The sequence below is a fragment of the Trachemys scripta genome, chromosome 7, assembly GCF_013100865.1.
Source record: "Trachemys scripta elegans isolate TJP31775 chromosome 7, CAS_Tse_1.0, whole genome shotgun sequence".
Taxonomy (NCBI): Eukaryota; Metazoa; Chordata; order Testudines; family Emydidae; genus Trachemys; species Trachemys scripta.
Window position 1 is genome coordinate 51,608,071 of NC_048304.1, and position 17,953 is coordinate 51,626,023.

Consider the following 17,953-nt stretch of genomic DNA (forward strand, 5'->3'; position numbering starts at 1 on the left):
CATGGCTCTGCTCCCAGCTCAGCCTGGTCCCCGGCTCTCTCCTTAGCTCAGCCCCACTCTGTTCCAGGCATCCCCAGTTCACTGGAGGATGGGACCGCTCTGCACTCCTGACTCCCTCATTAGCCTGCCCGCCCTGTCAATCAAGCTGACCTGGAGCATTGGCTTCTCCCCATTGCCCCTGGGGACTGTCAGTCTCAGGGTCCTGATTTCCCATCGACCCTTCCCCTTCCTTTTGGTACTGGGAGCTAGCCAACCAAAACACCTCACTCAGCTTTAATAAGGGGCTAACAGTCCTCTTACATCTGCAACGCCAGGGCCAGCTTTAGGCACCGCAGGGCCTGATTCGAAGGAGCTGCCGCCAAAGCAGGGCCGGCTCCAGGCACCAGGCACCCAAGCACATGCTTGGGGGGGCACCTGGTAAGGGGCGGCAGGGGGAGCACGGCGCGGCATTCTGCAGGGGTGGGCGCTCCGGCGGTGCGGCGCAGCGCTCGGCGGGCTCCGGCGGTGCTCTGGGGGGGGTTCCGGCGGCGCTCGGCGGGGGGGGTGTCCGGCGGCGCTCAGCACGGCGGGGGGCAGGCTGCGGCGCTCGGCGGGGGGTTCCCACGGCGCAGCGCTCGGTTAGGGGGCTTCGGGGGGGCGGCGCTTTTTTTTGCTGCCTGGGGCAGCAAAAAAGCTAGAGCCGGCCCTGCGCCAAAGTCCTGCCACTGCCTTTGGCGGCAGCTCTATCGGCTGCCGGTGCCTTCGGCAGCACTTCAGCGGAGGGACCTTCCTCCGTGGCAGCGATTGAGCTGCTGCAGAAGACAGCAGCGAGACTTCGGTGGCAGCTCCTTCGGGACGTTGCAGGGCCCTCTTAGGGGCATGGGGCCTGATTCCGGGGAATCAGCTGAATCACCCTAAAGCCGGCCCTGTGCAATGCCCCTCACTCCCAGCCCTGGGCTCCCCCCAGATCTGCTGGTGCCCCTCACTTTTGCCCCACAGCCCCTTGCTAGCCCAGCCCTGGGCACCTCACCAGCTTTGCTGGTGCCCCTCACTACTGCCCCGCAGCCCCTGCTAGCACAGTCGTGGGCTTCCCCCAACTCTGCCGGTGCCCCTCACTCCCTTCCCATAGCTCCCTGCTAGCCTTGTCCTGGGCTCCCCTCAACTCTGCCGGTGCCTCTCACTCCTGATCCACAGCCTCCAGCTAGCCGAGCCCTGGGCTCCTCCCAGATCTGCTGGTGCCCCTCATTCCCTGTCACGGAGTCACCAGGCGATGCTCTGGAACTACTCCATACGAAGCCAGTCAGGACTCTGGGGGAGCATGCCTCCCCTCTCTGAGCTTCTGTCTCCAGAAGTTTACACAGCTTCGACCTTCCTGGTTCTGACCTCGGAGCATTCAGCATCCCCTTCCACACCATGTGCTTCCCGCAGTGAGTCCACCCGGGTGGGGTTCCTGGGAAAACTAGAGGGCCCTTCACCCCAACTCTGCAGTCAGATGTGATTCTCAGCCAGCCAGTAAAACAGAAGGTTTATTAGTTGACAGGAACACATCGTAGGACAGAACTTGTTAGCACAGAAATCAGTGACTTTCAGCCAAGTCCATCTTGGGGAGTCCTGGGCCAGAAGCCCTGGACACCCCCTCTTCCAGTCCCCCCAAGCAGACTGACAGCTTCCAGTGTCCCAACCTCAGATACCCCCGTTGCTCCTCCTTGTCTTTGTCTCTCAGGGCCAAGAGTCACCTGGTCATCATCTGGTTGCATCTCCCTCCTGGGTCTCAGGTTACGAAAAGCACAGGTCATAGCATATGTGCAGGCAGCTGGAGCAGCTTCACCTGCCACAGAAATCTCAGCCAAAGTCACACACACTTATTCCCACCACTGAGGTATTGGTGCAGCACACAGGGAAACTGAGGTACACACAGTATTCATGCAAAACAGTAAAACGGACATAGGCTCAACAGTAAGGCCTTGGCTACACTTGCAGATGTACAGTGCTGTGAGTTAAACCTGACTTTGTGCAGCTGAGTAGGGAAAACGCTGCAGTCTGTCCACACTGACAGCTGTCCAGTGCACTGTCATGGCCACATTTGCGGCAATTGCAGCGCTATTGGGAGCGGTACATTATGGGCAGCTATCCCACAGAGCACCTTTTCCCATTCTGGCGCCGTGGGTTGTGGGAAGGGGGCGTGGGTACGGGGGATTCTGGGTCCTGTCCCAGTGCCCCGTGATGCATCGCTTCGCATCCCAGAAATCCCTTTGTTTCCATCCACCTTTGGCGCCATCTTTCAACGGTTTCTGTGCAGCGTGATCTGTCTGCGGAAAATAGAGTCCGAACTGCTGAGGCATATGCTGACGAGTCTCGCCAGCGCGTCACGTTTGGCTGTCGAACTATTCCTTAAGATCCAAAGTGACAGTGAGAATGAGGGTGAGGAGTCCGGCGATGCTATTGAGCTGTGTAACGCGTACGACACGAAATTGCTTGTGGCATTCACGGACATGCTCAGCACCGTGGAACGCCGCTTTTGGGCTCGGGAAACAAGCACCGAGTGGTGGGATCACATTGTCATGGATGTCTGGGATGACGAGCAATGGCTGCAGAACTTTCGGATGAGAAAAGCCACTTGAGTGGGACTGTGTGAGGAGCTTGCCCCCACCCTGCGGCGCAAGGACACGAGATTGAGAGCTGCCCTGCCAGTGGAGAAGCGGGTGGCTATTGCAATCTGGAAGCTGGCAACTCCAGACAGCTAGGGGTCGGTCGCAAACCAGTTTGGAGTGGGAAAGTTGACCGTTGGAATCCTGTTGATGCAAGTTTGCAAGGCCATTAATTGCATCCTACTCAAAAGAACCGTGACTCTGGGTAACGTGCAGGAAATAGTGGATGGCTTTGCACAAATGGGGTTCCCTAACTTTGGAGGGGCGATAGATGGGACGCACATTCCTATTCTGGCACCACCCCACCTAGGATCCGAGTACGTTAATCGGAAGGGGTATTTCTCTATTGTTCTCCAGGCACTTGTGGATCACCGTGGGCATTTCATTGACATTAACACAGGCTGGCCCGGAAAGGTGCATGACACACGCATCTTTCGGAACACTTGGCTGTTCAGGAAGATGCAGGCCGGGACTTTTTTCCCAGAGCGGAAGATCACGGTAGGGGAAGTTGAAATGCCCATTGTGATCCTTGGAGATCCCGCTTACCCATTAATGCCGTGGCTCATGAAACCCTACACAGGGAGCCTTGACAGCAGCAAGGAACGGTTCAACTACAGGCTGAGCCGGTGCCGAATGACTGTGGAGTGTGCCTTTGGCCATTTAAAGGGCCGCTGGCGATCTCTGTATGGGAAGCTGGACTTGGCCGAAAACAGCATCCCCGCGGTTATATCCGCGTGCTGTACCCTCCATAATATTTGTGAAGGGAAGAGTGACAGCTTCACTTAGGCATGGACCTCCGAGGTTGAACACCTGGAGGCCGAATTTGCATAGCCACAGAGCAGGGCTATTACAGGGGCCCAGCGCGGGGCTGCAAGGATTAGGGATGCCTTGAGGGAGCAATTTGAGGCTGAAAACCAGCAGTGATATCTGGTGCCCTGCACGGGAGTGAAGTGCAGTAGTTCCAATCTTTAGGAATCAGTGTCTGCTTAGCAGACAAGCAGACTTGCAGTGCCTGTTTATTTCCTGGGCTAAGGAATCTTTTACTTTATGCAATAATAAAGAATGTTTTCAAAGCCAAAGAATCCATTTATTGGAAAAAAAAAAAGGGGGGGGGTGGAGTGGGGAACAGTACAATCACAGATTCGCTTATGTCCTGTCTGGTGTGCTGTGCAGTGAGTGCTGCACTTCAGGATAGCTATACTGCATGGTGATGGGGGTTGAGTGCAGAGGGTAAGGGTCGTGGTTTTCAGGGCTGAGTAGTGAAGATACTGGTGTTGGAGGCAGCGGGTGGCGTGAAGAACACGGAAGTTGGGGAAAGTGGGTTGGAGGTGACAGTGGGGCACAACGGAAAGAGTTTTGGTACAAGGGCTGCAGGGGGGGGATGGCGTTTGCGTTTGCAGTACTGCTCCTCTTTCTGCATGGCTACCAGCTCCTGGATAGCATCTCCTTGGGACTCCAGGATGCTTATGAGCTTATCAGTGCTTTGCTGCCGGTGCGCGGTGCTTTGCCGCCGGTGCGCTATGTTTTCCTGGCGGATCCTGCTTTCTCTCTCCCTCCAGTCCTGTGCTTTCTCATTCTCTTTAATAGATTGCCGCATCACTTCTTGCAGCATGTCTTCTTTGCTTTTTCGCGGTCTCTTCCTGAGTCTTTGCAGTCTCTGAGCAGGCGATAAGAGGGACGGCTGAGGTCTCAAGGTTGATGCAGCTGTATAGGCAAAATGCAACATTTAACAGAGGCAGCATTGTTTATACCAGACAGAGTAATGATTCCCCCCGCACTTAAGGAGTAGAAAACACACAGGGTCTACACAATAGCATAATTTTCCCGTCCAAAACAGAGCACACATATCCCACGGGAGCCTCAAAATGGTGAATAAGGGGGACTGATTGTTTCAGGGCTGCACTGTCCTCTGGGTTTCTGTGCCTTGGGGAGAGCCAACAGCTTCAGGGGGCACCTACACTGAACACTGTCCCAACATTTTTCACAGGAGTTTGTTCTGGACGATATCTCGCTGCTGAGGGTGACCTGGGAAGCAAGGGAGGGTCTTCTACTGCAATGCAGCTTCCGCCCTGGCCCATATGCAGCTTGCCTGTGTGCAGCAATGGTCCCCCCGCCCCTCGCGGCACAGTGGCGCGGATACGTTAGCCTGGCTGGGACAAGGACCACGGTGGCTCTCCCGATAAACCTGCGCAAGCGCATTGCACACATTCTGGATGAGACATTCGAGGAGATTACCAAGGCCGATTACTGCAATGTGATAAACCACATCAATGCACTATTCCGCATCTAGGCATGCATGCCTAACCCTCCTCTCCCAAAGAGCCCGCACCAAAAAAATTCCTTCCCGAAAAAAAAAAACCCGCTTACCGGGAACCTGCTCTTCTGTTTGTCCTCCACCAAGTACTGGCTGCTGCGACTGGCTACCTTCCTCCTGCTCGAGAAGAGCTCCTGACTGCATGGCTCCAGGGATTCTGGGGTGTCTCCATCCGGCCCACCACCATCACTCCCGTTTTCCTCCTCTTCCTCCTCCCCCCTCCCCCACTGTCTCTGAAGTGTCCATGGTGGTGCTCGGAGTGGAGGTGGGGTTAACCCCAAGTATCGCATCCAGCTCTTTGTAGAATCGACAGGTTGCGGGGGGAGCACCCGAGCGTCCGTTTGCGTCGTGGGCTTTGCGGTAGGTACTCCGCAGCTCCTTCACTTTAATCCTGCACTGCAGGGCGTCCCGGTCATGACCCCTTTCCATCATGTCCTTTGATACCTTCCCGAAGGTATCGTAATTCCTACGGCTGGAGCGCAGCTGGGACTGTACAGCTTCCTCCCCCCGAACACTGATGAGGTCCAGCAACTCGCCATTGCTCCATGCTGGGGCTCGCTTGGTGCATGGAGGCATGGTCACCTGGAAAGATTCGCTGATAGCACTCCACACCATGCCGGGCTGAGCAAACAGGAAGGGGATTTTTAAAATTCCCGGGGAATGTAAAGGGTCGGTCACATGGTTGGTTACCTGAGGCCAGGGCAGTAGAGTTTGAACTGATGCCAGAGTGGCTAGAACAGGCATTGTGGGATACTGCCAAATAATTCTGGAGGCCATTCACAGTGCATTGGGCGGCCACACTGGTGCTGCAGCGCTGCAGCGGCAGCGCAATACTTGCTATTCTTCTCAGAGAGGTGGAGTACATGCAGCGCTGCAACCACGGAGATACAGCGCTGCAAATGCCTTACCAGTGTGGACGGGGAGTGAGTTACAGTGCTGGGGGAGCCTTTACAGCGCTGTAACTCACAAGTGTAGCCAAGGCCTAAGACTCACATACAACATAACAAGGGAAAATCCCCACTTCGTCACATCTCTCCCCCTTTGAGACTGAACTGAGCAGAGTCACTTTAGCTAGTGGCCTGGGGAAGTTCAGGTCTCCCTCTCCAGGACAAAGCATCAGCTATAACATTTGCACTCCCCTTAACATGGACCTCCATCTCATACTCCAGGAGGGACAGACTCCACCTCAGGAGCTTGACTTTGGCCCCTTGCATCTGGTGCAGCCACGGCAGAGCGAATGGTCCGGATACACAGTGAAGCACTGCCCAAATAGATCCGGCTGCTGCCTTTCAAGAACCCACCCCAGGGCCAGGCATTCCTTCTCTATGACTGCATAGCTCTGCTCCCGGGGCAGCAGCTTCCTGCTCAGGAACATGATGGGGTGTTTCTCCCCCTTTGCATCAGTGTGCATCGGCACCACCCCCAGCCCTGTGTGTGGGGCATTGGTGAACACCAAAGGTCTTGTCAAAGTTTGGGTTTCCCAGCACGGGGCCCTTGAGCAGATCCTCCTTCAGCATGCAGAGAGCCCTCTGGCACTGCCCAGTCCAGATCAGTTTGTCTGGCTCACCCTTTTGCATAACTCAGTGATGGGAGCTGACTCAGAGCTAAAGTGGGGCACAAACCTCTGGTAGTGCCCCACCATTCCAATAAAGGCCTGGGCCTGTTTCTTAGTCTGGGGAGCAGGCCAGTCTCTGATCGCCTCCACCTTGGCCAACTCTGGCTTTAGGCAGCTGCTCCCCAGCTTGTGGCCCAGGTACGACACCTCTGCCATCCCCACCTTGCACTTGGCAGCTTTTACAGTCAGCCCTGCATCCTGGAGGGGACTCAGCCCCCTCTTCACCTGGGACACATGGTCCTCTCAGGTCTGGCTAAAGACATAAATATCATCAATGTACGTTAGGGTAAAATTCTCCATCCCCTTCAGTAACTGATCCACCTGGTGCTTGCAGGTGACCGGCGTCAACTTGAGGCCAAAAGGTAGGACCAGGGATTTGTACAGTCCCAAAGGGGTGACAAAAGCAGGTTTCAGCCTGCCATCTGGATCCAAAGGCATCTGCCAGTAGCCTTTGGTGAGATCTCCGGTCGTGGGGTACCAAGTCCTCCCCAACTTGTCTAGTATCTCATCAGGCCTAGGCATGGGGCAGGCACCAGATGTAGTGATGGCACTGAGCGTCCAATAGGCCACATAGAATCGGATCGACCCATCTTTCCTGGAGACCAGCACCACGGGAGAGGCCCCGGGGCTGGTGAATGGCTGGATCACCCCTAAAGCCAGCATGTCTCTGAGCTCTCCCTCCAGGGCCTGGGCTGTGTTCCCAGTTACTCTGAATGGGGAACACCTGATGGGAGGGCTGGCTCCCATCTCCACCCAGTGGACAGCTCATTTAGTGAGCCCAGGCCAGTTGGAAAACAGCTGTTGGTATGATCTCTGATCTCTGCCTGCTGGGCAGAGGTTAGCTGGTCAGAGAGGGAAATTGATTCCAGCAAGGGGCCGGCTCCTGTCTCAGGGAAGAGACCCACACATGGCCAGTACCAGCCTCTCCCTGTCACAGTACGGCTCCATCATGTTGACCTGGTCCCCTCGGACTGTGAGCCCAGTTGTGCAGTTCCACCACATCGTTCTCCTCATTCAGCTGTTTGATGACCTTTGAGGGCTTGTCCCAGGCAGCTTGCAGCTTATTCTTCCTCACCGGGATGAGACCCATCACCTGGTCCCCGGTGCCATACGCTGAGTGATCGTACCAGACCTTCTGCCTCCCTTGGGCCCTGACTAGGTTCTCCCTGGCCAGACCCATGAACTCATCGAGCTTTTCCCAGAAAGTCAGTACATACTCCACTACTGATTCTCCATCGGGGGAAGCCTTCCCCTCCCATTCGTCTCTCACCAAATCCAGGGCCACCTTCTGAAAAGGCTCCACTGTGACAGGCAGGTGTCTCAAGGGTGCTTTACCCTTGTCCCGGCCCTTTTTCACCTCTGGACAAGGGAGCCCTGGTTGGCAGCTGTCCCACCCTGGCTGTGGTTCCCCACACTCAGCTGGGGTCTCCGATCCCCCTGGGCTCATCTTTTCCCCTGCTGTCCCAGTGAAGGCAGGCAGCAAGCCCGCTGCTTTGCTCACAGCATAAGAGCCAGCGTGAGCGGGCTGTGATGGGTTCGGTCACAGAGACCCCCTTGGAACTGTCACCTGATGTGCTGAAACTACCTCTGAGCCCATTTTCCCTGTCAGCTTGGGACTCCAGAACCCTGTCTTGTTGAGACATGCTAGTCTGCTGCAACACAGACCCAGGTCTGAACCACATCCCCAAAGCTGCAGGCTTTAACTGAAAACCACTCAGCAGGTACTCCTATCTCTAGCACCCAGACACCCAGCTCCCAATGGGATCCAAACCCCAAATAAATCTGTTTTACTCTGTATAAAGCTTATACAGGGTAAACTCATAAATTGTCCGCCCTCTATAACACTGATAGAGAGAAATGTACAGCTGTTTACTCCCCCGGCTATTAATCACTTACTCTGGGTTCAGTAATAAATAAAAGTGATTTTATTAAGAATAAAAAGTAGGATTTAAGTGGTTTCAAGCAATAACAGACAGAACAAAGTAAGTTACCAAGCAAAATAAAACAAAACATGCAAGTCTAAGCCTAATATATTAAGAAACTGAATACAGGTAAATCTCACCCTCAGAGATGTCCCAATAAGCTTCTTTCACAGACTAGACTCATTCTTAGTCTGGGCCCAATTGCTTCCCTTGGTACAGTCCTTGTTCCAGATCAGGTGGTAGCTTGGGGATTTCTTATGACTGGCCACCACCCTTGTTCTGCCCCACCCCCTTTTATAGCTTTGGCCCAAGGCGGGACTCCTTTGTCTCTCTTGATCCCCACCCCTCCTTCTAAATGGAAAAGCACCAGGTTTAAGATGGATTCCAGTATCAGGTGACATGGTCACGTGTCACTTTAAGACCTCATTCTTCATCACCCACAGGCTGGCCCCCACCCTTCCACGAGAAGACTTGCAGGTAAATAAACCATCTTCAACCAATTGTCCTAGTCAATGGGAGCCATCAAGATTCCAAGTCACCATTAATGGCCCACATTTTGCATAATTACAATAGGACCTCAGATTTAACTTCATATTTATAGTTTTAGATACAAGAATGATACATTCATACAAATAGGATGAACACACTCAGTAGATTATAAGCTTTGTAATGATAGCTTACAAAAGACCTTTTGCATAAAGCATATTCCAGTTACATCATATTCACACTTATAAACATAGTTCCATAAAACGTATGGAGTGCAATGTCACACCCTCCTCCTGAACTTACTCCCGGAGTCTTGGACACTGTCCATGGCGGAGGCAGTACATGTAAAATTTCTGTTTGTCTCTGGTTGCACACCCATCCAGAACCTTTAAACCCTATAATGTCATTCATAGGTGTTCTAGCAAAGTTCTGGGTTTCTGGTCCCTGGGTGCCTGAAAACATGTTGGGGTGTAGTATTGCTAACAGTATGCAGATAGCAATATCTGTTAAAGTGTAAGTGTCTTGGCATTTAGCCACCAATGCCATGAGGTGGTGTGCCTCCGTTTCTGCTTCCACACAGTAGTGTAGGCCTGTTATGCGTCTGCTGATGTGCCAAGCTCTAAGCCTGTTTACAGGTATTAGCTGAGAAGTATCAGGTTTGTGATACTGTCTTGTTACAACCCCTAGCATGTACGGAGTTTTTTTCCACAAATCAGGTATGTCACACATCTTCAAAGCATTTACCATTAGCATCAACTTCTTTGTCACAGTATTCACGCAAAACAGTAAAACTGACATAGACTTTGTCTTGACCCATAGATGAAGTAGCAAAAGACACAAGATTAACAGCCAATTTATGACAGACAGACTTTGTTCACACAGTTTGGCTTCTTTAGTGTCTATTCCATTTTCCAGTCCCTTTGTGTACCATAGTAGGTGCTCAGATACAGATTCTTCTGCCTCTTTGGAGAAGGCTCTCAATTCAGGCATGTGTTTGAGGTTTTGGCAAGGAAAGGATGTCCTGCAACCATGCCTGCCCTCGGTCCCTCCCTTTGGAAGGCTCTCCCGTGTGCAGGGGGATGGGAAGTATCTCTCTGTCCCACTCAGCTCCAGGGCTCTGGTTACAGACAGGCAGGTATCCTGAGCTTAGCAGCTCCTGCCCCCTGCCAGCCAGGTTATTTGCATATTCACTGACCACTTCAGTCTCAGTCAACTGATTCCCTGGATTCAAATTCAAATCATCGGCCGTTACAGGAGCAGGGCCTGGATCCTGTCCCAAATAGACACAGTCATCCCACAACAGGAGGTCACAGTCAATATTTTGGAGAACCCCCAACTACCAGCCAGCCCGACCCCTCCGGTGTGTGCACAGGGATCTGGGCCATTGGCAGGGCGAGGGGCTTCATCCCTGGGACCTTCACCCAGGTCACACAGCCCCTCAGCATCTGGTGAGGCTGCGCCACCCAGGACCTGACAATAGTTCTCTCTGTCTCAGGATCTCACCACCCCAGGAATATCTCCCCAATGACCATCACCTTCCGCTCCCACTGGGTGTCTGAGGGGCCCGAGCCCAGGAAAGTCCATGCAGACATATGCTGGGGCAGGGAGTGAGGGCCAGTCTGCCACCCCGCCCATCTGGCTAAACAGCTGTATGGCCTTGGGACCCAGGAAGGGGGCTAGACACCGGAGCCTTTCCGCAGGGCCAGCCTGGTTCCAATTGCCAGCCTTCCCAAAGGCCATGAGACAGGCATCTATATCTTCCCCCTCCTTAACCTGGGGCAGCAATTTAGTGTTGAGGTTCCCTGTGGAATTGGCACCCCGAGGTCCATCCCCACTCACCCCATGGCGGGTCATTCTGCCTCTCAGGTCAACCATCACGAGTCCATGCTGCCGCTGTCTCTCCTGCTGTTCTGCTTCATGCCTTCCCTGCCTCTCATGGTCCTCTGACTCCTTCGATCTCAGCTCCAATTCCATCCATCTCAGATCCACCAACGGGGATCCTGGTAGAGACCCCCTGCTGGTCGGGGCATGGGTCTTCGGGACACCGGCTGCTCCCAGCCTCTCTCACGCCCCAGCTGGGTCAGGAACCAGTGTGGGTCCTGGGCTGCCTGGCTGCTCTCAGCCTCTCTCGCAGCACCAGTTGAGTCAGGAACCGGCTCCTTACAGTGATCCTCCTCTTCCAACTGAGCAATCAGCTGTGCCTTAATGAACTTTCCAATATGCAGTCCTCTCTCTCTGCACAACTCTACAATGTCCTTCTTAAGGAAGTGGTTATAGGCCATCTCCATGCTGTTCCCAAGTAGTCATGGACTCACAGGCCTGTGCTCTCTCAGCTCCCCACGGTCCCTGGGAGGAACCCCTTCAATGCGACAGCACTTCTTGGGGGGTCCACTCTCTCTCGGAGTTAAGCCGTTCGCTCCTCCACCTCCTGGAACCTGCCACCAGTTGACACAGAGTCACCAGGGCGATTCTCTGGAACTACTCCATATGAAGTCAGTCAGGACACTGGGGGAGCATGACTTCCATCTCTGAGCATACTGTCTCCAGGGCAAGAAGCTTACACAGTTTCGACCTTCCTGGATCTGACCTCGGAACATTCAGCATCCCCTTCCACACCATGCGCTTCCTGCAGCGAGGTTGCCTGGGGAGGTTCCTGGGGAAGCCAGAGGGCCCTGCACCCCAGCTCCACGTCAAATGTGATACAGAGCAAGCCGGTAAAACAGAAGGTTTATTAGTTGACAGGAACACAGCGTAGTACAGAACTTGTTAGCACAGAAATCAGTGACTTTCAGCCAAGTCCATCTTGGGGAGTCCTGGGCCAGAAACCCTGGACTCCCCCTCTTCCAGTTCCCCCAAGCAGACTGCCCAGCTTCCAGCAACCCAACCTCAGACACCCGGTTGCTCCTTCTTGTCTTTGTCTCACTTCCTGGCCCAAGAGTCAACTGGTCTTTACCTGGTTGCATCCCCATCCTGGGTCTCAGGTTATGAAGGGCATGGGTCATAGCATATGTGCAGGCAGCTGGACCAGCTTGACCTGCCTCAGAGGTCTCAGCCAACATCACACACCTTTATTCCCACCACCGAGGTGTTGGTGCAGCACACCAGAAAACTGAGGCACACACAGTATTCATGCAAAACAGTAAAACTGACATAGACTCAACAGTAAGACTCACATACAACATAACAAGGGAAAATCCCCACTATGTCACGCTCCCACCCCACAGCTCCCTGCTAGCCCAATTCTGGGTTTCTCTCCAGCTCTGTCGGTGGTCCTCACTCCCGCCCCACAGCCCCCTGCTAGCCCAGTCCTGGGATCAGCCCAGCTTTGCTGATGCCCCTCACTTCTGACCCATAGCTCCCTGCTAGCCCAGCCCTGGGCTCCTCCCCAGCTCTACCGGTGCCCCTCACTCCCGCCTCACAGCTCCCTGCTTGCCCAGTCCTGGGCTCCTCCCCAGCTCTGCCGCTGCCCCTCACTCCCGCCCCACAGCCCCCTTGCTAGCCCAGCCCTGGGATCCACACATAGCTCTGCTGATGCCCCTCACTCCTGCCCCACAGCCCCCTGCTAGCCCAGTCCTGGGATCCACACACAGCTCTGTTGATGCCCCTTACTCCTGACCCGTAGTCTCCGGCTGTGCCAGTGCAGGGTGCCCTAGTGAAGAGGAGCTAGTTGCTGCAAAGTAGGTGGCTGGGATGTGACAAGCAGGGCTCAACTGAGCCCCGCAGCTCACGTTGTGTGTGTAGCGCTGGGGCTGGGCAGGGTCCCTGACTCCCTCGTCTTGGGGACTGGCCTGCATGCTCACAGGGAGCCAGTGGCAGGATCCTGGTGTCTCTGAGCTACATCTGCACAAATGGCCAGCAGGTGGCACTACCATTGCACAGGGTCAGGGGCCTGGAGGCTGGGGGTGCAGCCCCCCGCAGCAGGATGGGATAGGAAGGTCTGGGGGTGTTCAGGTCCCTGTTCCTGTGCCAGGAAGCTCTGCTCTGCTGGGCACCTGGTGATACTGCTGGGCCTGGCACAGTGTGCTGTGTCCTCCTGTGGCAGCCAGCCCATGGTGCTGCCAGTCTCTCTGCTACCCAGCGCAGCTAGCCCTGCTCTACAGGCAGGCACTGGCCAGGCATTCGGGGCCCCAGGAGAACTGACGTTGCCCATCTCGCTGTGCCCAGGCTGCCTCAGGGAAGTTCTTGCCGCTGGCGCAATGGTTTTACTTCGATGCGCTGGAGTGCCTGCCTGAGCAGGGCACCACGCTGCTGACGGAGGAGTCCTGTGCCCCGGTGAGTGCTGTGCCCACTGCCGCCCGCTGATAGACACAGCCTGGGAGCCACTGGCTCTGGGGCCGGGCCCCTCACTCAGCCCTGTGCAGGGATAGGTAGCTAGGCGTCCGGTTTTTGACTGGGATGCCCGGTCGAAAAGGGACCCTGGCGGTTCTGGTCAACACAGCTGACCGGGCTGCTAAAAGTCCAGTTGGCACCCCAACCCTCTGCCCCAGCCCTGAGCCTCTTCCCACACTCCAAACCCCTCAGCCCCAGCCTGGAGCCCCCTCCTGCACCCCAAACCCCTCATTCTTGGCCCCACCCCAGAGCCCACACCCCCAGCTGGAGCCCTCACCCCCTCCACACCCCAACCCTCTGCTCCAGCCCTGATTCCCCTCCCACATTCCAAACTCCTCGGCCCCAACCGGGAGCCCCCTCCTGCACCCCAAGCCCCTCATCCCCGGTCCCACCCCAGAGCCGGCACCCCCAGCTGGAGCCCTCACCCCCTCCTACACCCCAACCCCCTTCCCCAGCCTGGGGAAAATGAGCAAGTGAGTGAGGGTGGGGAAGAGCAAGTGATGGAGGGAGGGGGATGGAGTGAGTGGAGGCAGGGCCTCGGAGAAGGGGCAAGGCAGAGGTGGGGCCTCAGGGCATGGCAAGGGTGTTCGGTTTTCTGCAATCAGAAAGTTGGCAACCCTATGTGGGGAGCCAGCTGGGGGAGGAGCAGGGTGGGCCCTGCTGAAGGGGGTCAGTGTGGGGAGCCAGCTGGGGGAGGGGCGCTGTGGGGGAAGTTGGTTGGGGGAGGGGTGCTGTGAGGGAGCTGATGTCAGTCTGTCCCTCTGCTCCAACAGCGTGGCAGCCGCTACGATGGGCAGATCGCTGTGTTCGGGGCTGACTTCCAGGAGAGGCTGGGACGGCAGAAGTACTTCGTGGTGAGCAGGGTGGGAGAGGGGCCAGGAGGTGGGACGGAGGGCTGGGGGGCAGAGTGGGTGAGGCAGGGCACTCAAGGCGGAACCATGCTGACCTCACCTCCTCTCGCTAGGTGGGAGCTGGAGCTATTGGCTGTGAGCTGCTGAAGAACTTTGCAATGATTGGGCTGGCGGCTGGCGAGGGCGGGAGCGTCACCGTGACGGACATGGACACCATTGAGCGCTCCAACCTCAGCCGGCAGCTGCTCTTCCGCCCGCGGGATGTGGGTGTGAGTGGGGCGAGGGCCGGGCAAGGCCTTGACTATGGTTGCTAACTGTCTAATCACACAAATCCAAAAGCCCTGCCCCGCCCCTTTCCCTGAGGCCCCACCCCTGCCACGCCCCTTCTCTGAGGCCCCGCCCCACTCGCTCCATCTGTCCCCTCCATCACTCATTGTCCCCCACCCACACTCACTTTCACCAGGCTGGTACAGGGGGGGCGTGTAGGCTTTGGGCTGGGGCCGAGGGGTTCGGAGTGTGGGAGGAGGCTCTGAGCCTGGGGGTTGGGGTGCAGGAAGGGATGCGGGGTGCAAACTCTGGCCAATGGGAGCTGCGGAGTTGGCTCTTAGGGCGGGGGCAGCGCATGAAGACCCCCTGCGCCTGCCCCAGGGGCTGCAGGGATGTGCTGTCCACTTACGGGAACAGCGCAGAGCCAGGGCAGCCAGGGAGCCTGCCTTCACCCCGCTCCGGTGCCAGATTTTTAGCACCTAAAATCTCTTGGCTTGGCTTCAGTAGCCTCCGGGAGATTGAGCCCAATTCTGGGAGACTCCGTTAGAAATCGGGAGAGTTGGCAACCCTAGCCCTTGACACCCTTCACTTTTAACCTGCAGCCCCCTGCTGCCCCAGCCCTGGGCTCCCCCCAGCTCTGCCAGTGCCCCTCACTCCCCGACCTGCAGCCCCCTGCTAGCCCAACCCTGGGCTCCCCCATCCCCCAGCTTTGCTGGTGCCCCTCACTCCAACCCGCAACCCCCTGCTGCCCCAGCCCTGGGCTCCCCCTTCTCTGCTGGTGCCCATCTCTCCCGACCTGCAGCCCCCTGCTTGCCGAGTCCTGGGCTCCACCGTCTCCTAGCTCTGCCATTGCCCCTCACTCCCGACCCACAGCCCCTACCTGGGCGGTTCTGCATGGGGGATAAGGATGGGTGCGTCTGAGGGAGGGGGAGAGGGAGTGCAGCCTCCTGCCTGGCTCTGACTCTTGCCCTTTGTCCCCTGGCTGTGCCCAAGGGGTCCCTGGTGAGCAGGGCCGGCTTTAGGCTCTGCGGGGCCCGATTAAAAAGAGCTGCTGCCGAAGATAGTGGCGGGACTTCGGCAGCAGCTCAATTGGCTGCCGGTGCCTTCGGTGGATGGTCCTTCTTCCGCGGCAGTGATTGAGCTGCCGCTGAAGACAGTAGCGGGACTTCGGTGGCAGCTCTATTGGCTGCCGGTGCCTTCGGCGGCACAGCGGCGGAGGGCCCTTAGGGATGTTGTGGGGCCCTCTTAGGGGCGCGGGGCCCGATTTGGGTGAATCGCCCTAAAGCCAGCCCTGCTGGTGAGGGGTCGGGCGCCATCCAGGGGCACTGACTTTCCACAGCCTGGACCGTTATCCTCCCTGCCACTGGCTCTGGGCCCGGAAGAGGTCCGTGGAGCTGGCAGATAACAAAGGAGCAGCCCAGCCTGGCCCAGTACCTGGGCTGGGGTCTCCCTGGGGGGTGCAGCACCAATGGGGGTGGGGCTCCCTGGTCCCCCCTCTGCTCACGGCTCCCGTGGCCCTTGCAGAAGCTGAAGTCAGAGACGGCGGCGGCAGCGGTACGGCGCATGAACCCCACGACCAGGGTGACGGCCCAGCCGCACCATGTGGGGCCCGACACGGAGATGTTCTACGGAGATGACTTCTTCATGGCCCTGGATGGTGTGGCCAACGCACTGGACAGCATGCAGGCCCGTGAGTGTCCAGGCACTGCCAGAGGCAGCCTGACCCTGAGCGCCTGGGGCCACGCCCCTGTCACATACTCCCACTGCCCACACCCCACACCTTGCCATGCCACATGCCTGTGTCCCCACACCCACATTCCCACACCCCTGCCACATACTGCCACTGCCCATGCCCCACACCTCACCACGCCACATGCCTGTGCCTTCACGCCCACTGCCACATTCCCACGTTCCACCCCATACTGCCATTGCCCACACCCTACCATGCTACATGCATGTGCCTCCACGCCAACTCCCACGTTCCTACGCCCCTGCCACATACTGCCACTGCCCACGCCCAACAGTCCGCCACGCCACATGCCTGTGCCCCACACCCACTGCCACATTTCCATGCCCCTGCCACACCCACCCACCCACATCGCCAGCTTGTGCCAGCTCGCCACAGGCCCCACCTGGCACAGAGACTGACCCAGGACAGGCACTGGGAAGAGGTTGCTGCTTCCTTCCCTGGCCTTGGCTCAGTCTCTGCTCTGCCTCCCTTGGCTGGGGCATTTCCTGGGGGTCTCTGCTGGGTGGAGCTTCCTGAGATCTCATCCGAAAGGCAGTGCCTCCTGGGGGGCTAGCAGAATGCACCCCAGGGCCTTGCTCTCTAGCTGACCCAGAGGCTGCCTGGGCAGGGGGAGGGGCAGAAGTGTGGCATCCCCATGAGCTCACCACTTGTTTCCCACAGGGGCCTATGTTGACGGCCGCTGCATCCGCTACCTCAAGCCCCTGCTGGACTCGGGCACCGAGGGCACCAAGGGCCACGTGCAAGTCGTCGTGCCCCACCTGACGCAGCCGTTCGGAAGCGCCCTGGACCTCACGGAGTCAGCCGTGCCCCTGTGCACCCTGCGCCACTTCCCCAGTGCCATCGAACACACCCTGCAGGTGGCTGTCTCTCCCCGCTTCCGGAACCTGGGCCCTCTCCATCCTGGGCTTGGGACTGGCCCCTCCCCACCCCTGGCCTAGCCCACTCCTGTCCAGAGATCGGGCCTCCCCACCCCTGGCCTGGGCGTGGCCCCTCCCTGCATCCTGAGGTTAGGCCCGGCCCTTCCTCCCTGCCCCAGACCTGAACCCCTTCCAATCTGTGCCCTGTCCCCAGCCGGTGCCTTCCCCGACCCCAGTTGCCCAGTAGATGCCCGCCCCATGGTGAAGTCCCGGAGCCAGTGGCCAGGCTGCGCCATAGCCCTTCTCTAGCTGTCCGATGCAGGCCCAGGCCATCTGGGGCCCAGCAAGGGCAGGGGCGACTGTGCCTGGGGCAGGGCTGGGGAGCACTCTGATCTAGGGTTACCATTCGTCCGGATTTACCCGGACATGTCCTCCTTTTTGTGTTAAAAGTAGCGTCCGGGGGGGAATTTGTAAATCACTAAAAATGTCTGGGATTTCCCTCCCATGCAGAGCGAGGCACGGCTGGGAGGGCTGCAGCAATTTCAGCCAGAGCCCTTCCCCCGCAGCTTGCCGGTCTGGACTCCGGAGCAGCTGTAGAGCTCCTCCTCCCCCCCTTCCCTCCCCGCATTCTGAGCCGGCCGGCCATTTGCATCGGCCTTGGCAGCTCCTCCTCCCCTGCAGCCCAGCGCCCCGCTCCGGCAGCACTGTGCAGGGTCAGGGACTGGGTTGTGTTTTGCGCTGGGGAGTGCAGCCACGTGTCCGGCTCCGCACAGAGCCCAACACCATGTTCTGAGCGGCGGGTAAGGGGGCCAGGGGGCAGGAGAAGGGGCAGGGAGATTTTGGAGGGGGCAGTCAAGAGACGGGGGGGGTCGGGAGTTCGGGGGGGGCTTTTTGGGGGGGTGGAGAAGGTTTTGGGCAGTCAGGATACAGGTAGG

At 57.5% G+C, this 17,953-nt stretch overlaps 1 protein-coding gene across 10 annotated transcripts in view; it reads left to right on the top strand.

Annotated features, from left to right (window-relative positions):
* The window catches only part of UBA7 (ubiquitin like modifier activating enzyme 7), a 65,222-nt gene that overhangs the window by 21,580 nt on the left and 25,689 nt on the right, over window positions 1-17,953 (top strand). For 8 of the 10 annotated variants that reach the window (XM_034777311.1, XM_034777309.1, XM_034777303.1 and 5 more), the window contains 5 exons: window positions 13,129-13,236; window positions 14,067-14,147; window positions 14,258-14,413; window positions 15,936-16,101; window positions 16,822-17,018. In XM_034777311.1, coding sequence (XP_034633202.1) covers window positions 13,129-13,236; window positions 14,067-14,147; window positions 14,258-14,413; window positions 15,936-16,101; window positions 16,822-17,018 — 708 coding nt within the window. The remainder of the gene's footprint in view (window positions 1-13,128; window positions 13,237-14,066; window positions 14,148-14,257; window positions 14,414-15,935; window positions 16,102-16,821; window positions 17,019-17,953) is intronic. The other 2 variants (XM_034777306.1, XM_034777310.1) reach the window with 2 other exon arrangements.